This window comes from Bos grunniens, chromosome 13, assembly GCF_055505025.1.
Source record: "Bos grunniens cultivar Pamir isolate PY7600 chromosome 13, Bosgru_T2T1.0, whole genome shotgun sequence".
Classification (NCBI taxonomy): Eukaryota; Metazoa; Chordata; class Mammalia; order Artiodactyla; family Bovidae; genus Bos; species Bos grunniens.
Window position 1 is genome coordinate 28,720,806 of NC_141177.1, and position 10,619 is coordinate 28,731,424.

General features: G+C 61.1%; 1 protein-coding gene across 2 annotated transcripts; it reads right to left on the minus strand.

Moving 5' to 3' along the window:
- Positions 1 to 303: 303 nt before the first annotated feature.
- GATA5 (GATA binding protein 5) lies at positions 304 to 10,334 on the minus strand. 2 transcript variants are annotated; one of them, XM_086332813.1, is made up of 7 exons: positions 10,012 to 10,334; positions 9,262 to 9,820; positions 7,831 to 8,006; positions 2,381 to 2,506; positions 1,815 to 1,902; positions 1,402 to 1,529; positions 304 to 1,080 (listed from the first exon to the last, which is right to left on the minus strand). In XM_086332813.1, exons 2-7 carry the CDS (start codon positions 9,797 to 9,799, stop codon positions 925 to 927), a joined length of 1,212 nt encoding a protein of 403 aa, XP_086188939.1. In that variant the 5' UTR covers positions 9,800 to 9,820; positions 10,012 to 10,334; the 3' UTR covers positions 304 to 924. The 2 variants fall into 2 exon arrangements, with proteins under 2 accessions (XP_086188939.1, XP_086188937.1); XM_086332811.1 differs by having other exon boundaries at positions 2,381 to 2,542; positions 10,012 to 10,277.
- Between the last annotated feature and the right edge of the window lie 285 nt (positions 10,335 to 10,619).

The following is a 10,619-nucleotide window of genomic DNA, read 5'->3' on the forward strand; positions in this document are numbered from 1 at the left end:
GATGGAGTGGCCCTTCTGCAGGGGGCCCCACTCTCTGCTGCCTCTGGCGTCAGGCTGTGAGCCATTGTCAGCTCCTTGGGCAGAGGTGCCTCTACCCAGCACAACAGCTAATTTGTCATCCAGCCTTAGGGTGGGGGATGGCTTTGTAAGTGAAAGGGGGTGTTATTGGTGATGCTGCTGGGACAGACCCAGATGAGCCAGGACCTGTGGTCACCCCACCATCAGCCCTGAGAGTGCCCCTATGGGTCAGAATGGGGGTCCCAGGCACCTTGACGTACAAAATGGTCACAATATAGCCACAGATTCAGTCAGAACAAGGAAGGCTCTTTACTGCCCCGTCTGGGGAAAACCATACAAATAAATACGGGTCCACGATGATTACAATGTGATCGGCCCCTTGGGTGGCGTCCTGGTAGTGCCCAACCTGCCCATCTGTCCCTGGCTGTCCAATGGTCCAAGGAGGGGCAAGGTCTCCATGCCGTGTCTCTATCCATCAAACATGGGGAGTGGGCAGCCTGAGGGAGGCCGGGGAAGCCCCGTGTCTGGCGGCCCCCTCATCCCCCGCTGCTGCCTGGCCTCAGTTTTGTCACCTGTGATCTTGGTTTTACAGCAGGAAGGTGGGTTTTGTCCTGCTGCTACCACCTGTAAACATGATGATGACAAGCGTTGATGACAGAATTCAAGTGGGGGCTGGGAGCTCTGGGTCAGCCAGAGCCTCGCACACCACTTGAAGGTTCCTTGCTGCCCAGGGAGGGGGCTTGAGCCCTCCTCCCATCTACACAGAAGGCTGCTGCTGCCGTTCTGAGGGACACCCAGCACCTCCAGGTCCAGCTGGCTCCAGTCTCTTCTGGCAGCAGGCCTGGAAGTCTCTTTTTGTGTTGGAGTAAAGAGGCAGCGAGGTGGGTCCATGGGGTGCCCAGGTACCTAGGCTAAGGCAAGTGCACACCAGGCCTCCTGGCGCAGGGCCCCGCCAAGGCCAGCCTGCTGGCCCAGGGCTGCAGAAGGCAAAGCAAAGTCCTCAGGCTCGAACTTGAACTCCAAGTGGCTGGGGGCCAGGGGGTCATCCACCTGTGCAGAGCCCTGCAGGGAGGACGGGCCATATGTGAGCCTTGGGAACAGCTGGCTGGCCCACCTGAGAGTGGGAGCCCTTTGACAGGAGGGCTTCCTCAGCTCCTGGAATGGTGTGGGTACTCCTTGTGAGGAATGATGTGATAACCTCAGAAGGGCTCTCAGTCAGCGTCGGCCACAGGGCACCCCCTGGCTCCATCGGCCAGCTGTGTGTCCAGCCCCAAGTTTCTAGGAGGGGACCGTGGGGGCTCTGACCTGGCCGAGATGCCAGGGTTCCTCCTGGAAATGCCTGGGAACCAGCTCTGTGCACCCCACCCACCCCGTTCTCCTTACCTGGGAGGTGACACTGGGCCCAGGGCATGAAGGGGATGCCAGGCTGGGCTCGGGCTTCAAAGTGGCTGCTGAAACCTCTGGGTCAGGGACAGAGGCTTGTGGGGAGGCTGTGGTGTGCCCTGAAGACCCTGGCGGGGGTGGGGGAAGATGGGGCATTTACAGACACTGTAGATTTGGTAACATGGAGTGGGGGTGGGGGTGGCCTCCTCCACCAGAGCCCCTGCCCCACGCCATGAACTCAGGCCACCCCAGCCCCTTTCCCAGCCAGGGCAGTGGCAGGGACTTGTACTTCAGGAAGATGATGCTTGCACCAAACATGTGAATCTCTACTGGTGGAATGTGAGGCACCCAGAGTGATTCCACAGGAAAACGTGGGCCCCATGGGAGGCCTCCCCCAGCCCTGGACCCCGCACCTGAGGAGCCCTTGGTCTTGGCAATGTTCTTCGGCTTCCGTTTTCGTGTCTGGATGCTCTCTTTCTTCATCGCCAGGGGCCGCGGTACCTGGCAGGGTGGCAGTGGTGGATGGCTAGTCACTGTCTGCGGTCACCCCCGTGGCCTCTTGCACGGCCATCTGCCCAGATCTCAGCCCTGCAGAGCCAGTCACTGCTGCAGCCCTGTTTGGGGAGTTGCTATGCCCCAGGCTCAGTGCTTTCCTCCAGGCAGGGCGGGGCGAAGCCTGTCCAACCCCAGCCTCCCAGGACTGGGGGCTGCGGGGGTCCAGAAGAGCCCTGGAGGTGTCTAGCCTCTGTCCTAGCTGAATGGCTGCAGGGAAGCTGTAGTGAAGCTATGGTTTCTGAGAGCCTGTCTGTACCATCAATCTAACAGTAACGTGTGTGCATGGTATGGGCAGTGGGGCCACATGTGTACAGGTGTGTATCCACTCAGCCCAGGTCCTGCCTGATCAACACCCTGCCCGGTTCCTCAGCCCCATCTCAGGCCAGGGGGCCCACTTGCGCCGGCAGCCCCTGGCCCTGCTCACCCCGTGCAGCTTCATGTAGAGCCCGCAGGCGTTGCACACTGGCTCGCCGTCCACATTGCGCCGCCAGAGGGTGGTGGTGGTGGTGTGGCAGTTGGTGCAGCAGAGGCCGGCCCGGCGGGAGGAGGACTGTGGATGGGAGGCTGGTGAGTGTGGCAGGTGCAGCTGAGTGGGAGGATGGACACTGGGCTCAGGGCTGACCAGCTATGGGGTTGGGAATGCAAGGGGCTGGGTGAGAGGCCTTTGGGTGCTAAGGTCCTGAGGCGGCCCAGGATTCCTTGTGGGCAGGAGCTTTGACCTAGCTCCCAGGAGCCCTGGGACAGATCACTTCACCCTTCTGGGCCTCAGCTTGCCTATCAATAAAATTGGGGTGACAGCAGACCTGCCTAGGTCCACTGTGGGGTCAGGATCTTATGAGGAGTGCAGGACATACAGGCTGCTGGGTTTCCATTGTGGCCTCTTTTTAACCAACGCTGGGCCTTCACTCTGTATTTCTGTGGTGAAACAGCACCCCTAGGGGCCACAGGGCCCCCTCGGGTCAGGCCCCAGACTGAACATTCAGGGGGTCTGCCTCCGAAGACTTGGGGCTCTGAGCGCATGCTCAGCTTAACTGCTTGCACCGGACAGTGGGCAGCGGGTGTCCACACCTGCCCTTGCTGCTCACTGGCCCAGGAGGGAGAGTGGGGCCTGTCTGGAGACCCCCCACCAATCATTTCTAAGAAAACGCAGACCTGGAAAAGCCTCCTCTCCTCCCTCCCCAGGTTGGGCAGCTGTCAGAGGCCCCAGGGAATCCGCTCTGTTTAGTCTGAGGCCTGGCCTCTGATCTCCAGGGCAGGACTCTGCCTTGGGATCTGGGGCACAAGGGCCACAAGACAGGGAAGGGATGAGGCCTAGGAGGCTCCAGACGGAGGGCAGGGCGGGAGCTCCTGGCCTGGCTGGGGAGACCCCACCCTCTGGCCGGCAGCCTCCAGGCCACAGCTGTGTGGGGCCTGACGTCCAGCCTGGCAGGCATCACCAGTGGTCTCCCCAGGGGCCTAGGGGTGGACCTGCGCCCTGGTTGGAGTGCAGAGAGCTGGTGGCTGGCCCGGGGCCAGCAGAAGTGGAAGGGCAGTGGTGGCCACAGCCCTGGGGCAGATGGTGGGACACGGCCCTGAACAGGAACCCCAGCCCCCCAGTCAAGTGGCCCCCAGACTGACACCACCCTGGAGAGCTGGCAACCACATCCTGACCTTGTCTAGAGAGCAGCTGCTTTTACTGGACACTACTCGAGTCTCCCTCCTCCCTGCCCCCTTTCCTCCCTTCCATCTGCCTCTCGGCTGCAGGGAGCTATGCCCACATGGAGGCGTGCCACCCCCCCAGAGCCCACTGTCCCACATGAGGCAGCATCTCCTCCCATCCCTGCTGCCTGCCCCGGTCCAGAATCTCCTGAGCCCCCAGTTCATTCATCTTCTTAAGGTGGGAGGAGGTCTTGGGACTTCCCCAAGGTTCCTAGATTGAACAAACACGCAAACAGGATGCCCAGTTAGAATTGAATTTCAGATAAACAGTAAATATTTTCTGTAAGTACGCTCTATGCAATATTTGGGACACATTTAAAATGCTATTTGTTGCTTGTGTGAAATTCACACCTAACCGTGCATTTAGTAATCAGTCTGGTCACCCTGACCCACCTTCCCGGGCTACATCATGGTCCCTTACTCCTGCTGTGCCTTCAGACCAGGAGGACCATGGCTTGAGGCCCCTCGCCTCCAAACCAGCTGGGACCCTCAGGGGCTCTTACCAATTTTTTCCCCCTTAGAGTTCACACTGCCATCCCACATTCCAAAAAAAAAAAAAAAAAAGTTAGCATCACTGAAACTCAGGAGTCACAGGAGTGCTGTCTCCTGGGCTGCCTGGCCACTTCCTGCTAAAATCCTTCCTATAGGAACACTATCGCAAGGGCGTAAAGAGACCCACGCAAGGCCTTCGTGCCAGCACTGTTTTCAACAGCACACCACACAGCTGCACACACGTGGGCACCACTGCAGACACACACGCCCCCACGTGTCCCCCAGAGTCGCCCACACATCTAGGAAGCAGCAGAACTACGCACACCACCTCACATGGTGGTGGGTAGAAACTTCCTCGGTGGACCGAGTGTACACAGGACACAGCCTCAGGTCGTGTGAACCCACCGCCTGGACCCCGAGGGTGCAGTGAAACCCAAAAGTCACGTTTGAACATTTCTCCAGTGACCTTAGATTAAAATCCATAAACTGGAAATCAGACTAAAATCAAGAAAATGGGTAAAAAGAATGACCTTGACAGAATTCTCCAAAGCGCTTGCTGATTTATCTTTTTCCATTCCCTCGGTGCCGGCGTCTTATGGGGGGTGGGGAACTGAAGCTCAGACGAGTGGCCAGGGCGCAGGGGTGGTCCCAGGGTGGACAGAACCTCCTCCCTCGGCTGATCAAACCCCGTGGCCACAGCCCCGGGGCCATCTGCGGACACCCGGAGCCTCCCTCTGTCCTTCCGCGCTCACGGCCAGGCCAGGCGGCCAGGCCTGGCCACTCTCAGGGCCCCCTAATCGCTGGGCCTCTCCAGGCTGCGTTTTCTTTTTCTCTTTCAGTCGGTTCTTTTCAAAAGAAGTGGAACTTCAAAGCCAGGGGCAGAGCTGGCCTGAGCGCCAGGTTCCACAAGGATCTAGGCATCCAGAGGAATGAGGGTAGGAGGCAGCTGGAGCCAGGTGGGGGGCTGGAAGGGATGGGGGGCTCTGGAGAGGGTGTTGGGAAAGTAAAGGCTGCAGGTGGCGGAGCAGCAAAGACGCGGCCATTTCAAACAGGTCCTCCGCGTGCTCTTGGTGGGGAGACCTGGGGACACTTAGCCTGATGGACGTGGGATCCCCGTCCCCGCATTTGGGGCAGCATGTGCCAGGTTTGCTGTGCAGGAAGGCTCACCCGGAGCTGGTGAGTGTTCCAAGGAAGCTGGGCTGTCCGTGGCACAGCCATGTCCTGGAGCTGGGCCAGAACCAGCCTTAGGCTCACAGGCCTGCTGTCCTCAGAGTCTGGCTTCTGGGCTCCGATGTTCAGAGGTCAGGCCAGGCCGAGGGGCACTCACAGAGACCCTGGCCACAGGCACACATCAGCAGAGCCACTGCAACAACCCCCTCTACTCGTCTTCACTGACCGAAGCCTTGGTCAAAGGTGTAAGCCCCACCCTGCGGCCCAGGATACACACAGGAGGCAAAGGGTAGAACAGCCAGGGGCTCCTGCTAGGAGGGGGCGACGCACACTTGTCATCATCACATTCCTGTATTCTTGGTGACAAGCTTCTAGGACGTTTGGAATTATTTAAAGGAGGGTGGGACCAGCTCTTCCTGGAGAGGGCCCTCCTGGGCCATCACTTCTGCTCACACTTCAGGGAGAGTGAGACCCCAGAGTGGGGGCAAGGCTGGGGTGACCAGCCCAGCACCTCCTTGGCCAGAAGCACATGGGCTGGGCTCTGGCCTCAGGACTCTGAGAATCTTGGGGTTTTCACATGGAGCCTAGCTCTGCAAGGACCGGCCACCCGGTGAGCGGTGGGGCCACCCTGAGGGACAGGTAGGCACCCTGCAGCCAGTGAGGAGAGCCCCCCAGGAGCCTGCTCAGGGAGATACGGGGAGTAGTGGGGCCATGAGGATGCCCCAAACCTCAGCACCGCTCGGCAAACACTTCCTGGCCATGCTTTACATTCAGGTCCATGTGGGCCTGGAGTCAGGGCAAGCAGGCTGCCCACCTTCCAGGCCCTGAGGCCTCAGGGAGACAAGCAGACGTGCAGGGATTCCCCCACCATAGATGGTACCCCAAAGCTAATTATTTCATGTCCCCAGACTTGGAAACTGAGGCTTCACCAGGCCAAGCACCTGTTTGTCCTTATCCCACCCATGGCGCTGGCCACGGCTGTCCAATTTCCCTTTCCAGCAGGTAATGGGCAGTTCCCAAATTCAGCTTGCAGCGGGCTAGACAAGAAGACTCAGGTCAGGGTCAGGAGGCTCAGCGTGAGTGGGGCATTGTGGGAGCTCAAGGCCACAGTCCTGGTCTGAGCCTGGGATTGCCGCTAGCCGGCTGCAAGTCCAGGGAAGCCCCTGGTGGTCACCTGGCTGTTGTGAAGGTAGATGCCTCAGCGTGCAGATGGTGGCCTCTGCCTGCCCACCCCCAAGTTAGGAATTTTCTGCAGGGAGGTGAGCCCTGCAAGGGAAGAGGTGGAGAGGATGGCCCACTTCTCCTGTGTACTTGGCATCCGGTTCAGGGCTGGCCCCAGAAGAGTACAGGGAATCAGAGGAGGGAGCCAGCCTGTCACAGCCCCCTAGGACCCTCTCCCTTGGCCTTAGTTTCCCCTTCCTGGAGGCGGCAATAGAGACTGTCTGGGCTGTGGGCATGAAAACAGGCAGCAACAACAGTGGAGGTGCTGTGAACTCCGAGGGCGACCCTCTCTGCAAGCGGCACCACACGGGTGCAGAGAGGTGGGGGACCCATGGAGCCTCCGAATCCAGGCCAGACCAGAGGAAGAGAAACAGCAGCTGCCCTCAAGCTGCTGAGCGCCTCAGTCCTGCTCCCTGACCACCCATTTTGGGGCCTCAGAGCGTCCAGCCCTGGTGCTGCCATAGCTGGGGCTTCACATTTCCAGTAAAGGCCTGTGACTGACCGCCCTGCAGCTGTGGCATGACCATCCCACAGCATCTGCCATGGAAAGCCCTTCCATACTCCAGGGCCTGACACCAGAACAAGCCACCTGTAGGGCTCCCACAAGCCTTAGCCCGGACCTGGGAAGAAGCCCCTGCGGCCCCCCGACTTTGGACAGATGGAATTACTGACGGAATTACTCGACCATCAAAGTTTGCCTGTGAAACAGCAGAGAACAAAGCAACTTGAAACCTTTACACAGCTTCTGGAGACTCTGCCCTGCTGCGGGTAAAACTCGGGAGCCCAGTCCCCTACTCGCCTACCAGCTGTACAGCAGAGAGAAGCAAAAGTGAAAATGAGTTTTGCCTAGCGAACAACCATACACCTGGTCTGGACCCATCCCTGCAGTATCAGAGGCAGCGGTCCCAGTGTCTGTCCCCTGTAAGAGTCACTGTCAGCCCACAAAGCCAGCATCCAGCAGCCACTTTTCCCTCCAGTCCCACCTGGGGGCCAGGTCACCTTGCCTCTCCACCGCCCCACCACCTGGCAGCCCAAAGTCCCCAGAGTCACACGGCTGAGTCCCCAGCCGGCACACAGTGATCCCGGCCCAGGAGGTTCAGTGTCGAGCTCAGGGAAGCCCAGCCCCTTGGGGGAGACCCCGCAGACCCTCTGGGGGAGTGGCCCCCAGCGCAGGGGGGCCCGTGGCAGTGGGCCAGGTGCTGTCATCCTGCCCGAGTCTCCCCTCCCGCTCCCAGAGCTCCACTGGCTCCCAGGCTGTGATCGAGGAAGACCAGCCCGGCCACCCGCACTCACCAGGCGCTTCTGCGGCCGCACGAGGGGCCGGTTGACACCGTTCATCTTGTGGTAGAGGCCGCAGGCGTTGCACAGGTAGTGGCCGGTGCCGTCGCGGCGCCACAGCGGCGTGGACAGGGCCCCGCAGTTGACGCACTCGCGCCCCTCGCCCGGGAACTCCTCCAGGAGCTCAGCCGCTGTGGGAGCAAGGCAGGCGGCCGCTGGACGAGGCTCGGGCCCTTCCTGGGAGCCGCGTTCGCACCACCTTTTCCTCTCCTTTCCCTTTGTGCCTTTATTTTGCTAATTTAATTTGTCTAACTTTCTTTTTAAGTTTAAATTCACACACAGCGATGTTTGTTCCAGATTTTAGTCACTCGTCAGGGCTGCTTTATAAGGTCGGGGGAGAGTTAATAAACGCAACCCTGGGTAGGGCAACAGGGAACTAACTGCCCTACTCAGAACGGGGTCCAGCATCGCTAATTTTGACCACTGGGGAGGCAGGAGCGTCTACACTGGCAGAAGACCCTCGAGGGTCGATCGGAGGGGCAGTCAGGGATCGCGGGATCCTACAGGGACCGTGGCGCCTTCACTGTCAGCTTTCGTGGTCTCGGCACGGTCCTCCCACTTGAGCAGCACACACGGCCACAGCGGCGCGCCTCCAGGCCCCTCCAGACCCGGCCGGGCGCTGGCGACACTTGGGCGGCAGGATCGGGTGGGGGCGGGGCGGGGATCAATCATCGCCTGGCCGGGGGTGGGCGCCAGGCGTGGGGCGCCTAGGCGGCCAGGTCAAGTGGATCCCGCTTCCCGCGCCGCTGCTGCCGAGGAGCTGAGGAGTGTAGGCTAAAAGACCGGAGCAGCACAAAAAAGGAATGGCCCTTGGTTTGGGGGGAGTGGGGGTGAGAAAGTGTCCGTGGCGCCCACTACTCAGAAGTGGGGTGGGGAGCAAATCTCAGCTTTACAGGTCTGGAATCCGATCACTCAAATTTAGATCCCAGAGAGGGACTGGGACTGGGTCTCAAATTAGAATATGTAAACATTTTAAAACAGAGACGAATGTGGTGGTTTACTTAAATAAACGAGAATTTTGAGCTTTAAAAAAAAAAAAGCCATTTCCCAAACTTTTCATAAAAACCGTTTAAGACATAGGCTGTAAAATGGTATGATCCCAGAATACTGGGTTTGGATGAACGAAAAGTGAAAACACAAATATGTGTATGAAGGATCTCAAGACCGGGTTTTCATCTTGGTGTGGGTGAGGTGCCAGCCGCCGGGTTCCACTCAGGCTTACATGTCCCCCAGGGTCTGGGCCTGCCCCAGGCTGGTGTCCCACCTGGCAGAGAAAGCCCTGACTCTGGACAGGGGGGCATTTCGCAGGGTGCGGGTTTGCACATGCCAGTACCGCCAGCGCCCAGGACCCTGGTCAGTGAAGCCAGTTCCCAGTCCCGCACTCACCGAACGGGGCTCTGCGGCCAGGGAGGCCAGCCGGGAGGCCCTGTAAGCTGTGCAGGACGCTGCCGTCCAGGGGTCCGGAAGTCCAGGACGGGGCCACTTCGGCGCTCATGTAGGCGGGGTAGGCTGTGGGGTACGAGGAGCTCACGGGCCTCCCGAGCGCTGCTGGGTACTGCTCCCGAGCCAGCATCGCGCCCTGAAAGGCGCCGTTGTCCCGGGTCCCTGTGCCACCTCCGGGCCCCGGGGAACTGTGCGCAAAGGGGAAGGCCGTGGTCCCGGGCGGCGGAGCGGCCGGTGCGTGGGGGCTGCCGGAGCCAAACGCTGACGAGTCTGCCGCGGCTGCCTGCGCCCAGCCGGGGTGCGCAGTGATTGCGGGAGCCTGCGGGCCCGGTTCGCACGCCGGCAGGTAGGGCAGCATGGAGGGGACCCGCGCGGGCGGCACAAACACCGGGGAGCCGGCGCCTGGCGTGTGCAAAAAGGCGCCCGAGTCCGCGTAGGCGGTCTGACCGGGGCTCGGGGCCAGCGCCAGGCTCTGGTACATCTTCCCTGGAGCGGCCTTGACCTGTAGACGAGAGGGACAGGCGTCCAGGTCACGGCTACTGTGCCCCACAGGTGCTGTCGCTCGGGCCGCGCTTCTGGATCCCCAGCTTGGAGGTTCCTGGGGCGGGAACCCGCGGGGACAGGATGGCAGGGGGCAGGGGCGGCTCTAGCGGCCCGTGGGGCATCCGGGCGCAGCCACAGTGCGGAGCTCACCTCTTTCACAGCCGGGTCTTCCGAGGTTCACAGGTAGGCTCAGTGGGCACAGAGAAGGAGAAACCGGGGGGTCTGCAGGGCGCAGGCTTTGGGCTCTGGGAGAAGGAGCCCGGCTGGGTAGGGGCGAGCGGCCGGGTCCGGCTGCGGAACTTGCCGGCTGGTCGTGAGGATCCGAAGGCGCGAGGGCGCGGCGGGCGGCGGGCGGCGGGTTGCAGACTGGAAGCCGGGGTCCTTGCAGTTTCGCGAATCCCGGCTCCTCCGCCGCCCCTCGGCACAGCTCCGCCCGGACCTGGCCCGCCCCGCCGCGCCGCCCCTTCCCTCCCGGGGGCCCTCCCCTCCCTCCCCGCGGGGTCAGAGCCAGGGCTGCGGCCTCGGTGCCACGTGACCGAAGCAGGCCCGGCGCTCGGGGCTCCGCGGGAAAGGCGACCGGACGCACACGGCACGGGGCAGCCAGCGCTGAGTCCTTGCCAACGCGGGCCACACGAACCAGCCATGTGCTCGGCGCCGCCGACCCGGAGGAGCTCCGACGCCGAGACTTCTCTAAATGTGTTAGGGCTTTTGAAGTCCTCCCTCTTAATGGGTGTTAACGGCGGGCTGCCGCTAAGGCT

What these genes read in the sequence shown, in the direction of transcription:
- GATA5 (XM_086332811.1), bottom strand. Translation starts at nt 9,799, where the DNA reads ATGTACCAGAGCCTGGCGCTGGCCCCGAGCCCCGGTCAGACCGCCTAC. An exon ending in CAAGACCAAGGGCTCCTCAG is followed by an intron (nt 1,530 to 1,814) that starts GTGCGGGGTCCA and finishes CACCCCCGCCAG; the next exon opens with GGTCTTCAGGGCACACCACA. An exon ending in GGCCCAGTGTCACCTCCCAG is followed by an intron (nt 1,081 to 1,401) that starts GTAAGGAGAACG and finishes TCCTCCCTGCAG; the next exon opens with GGCTCTGCACAGGTGGATGA.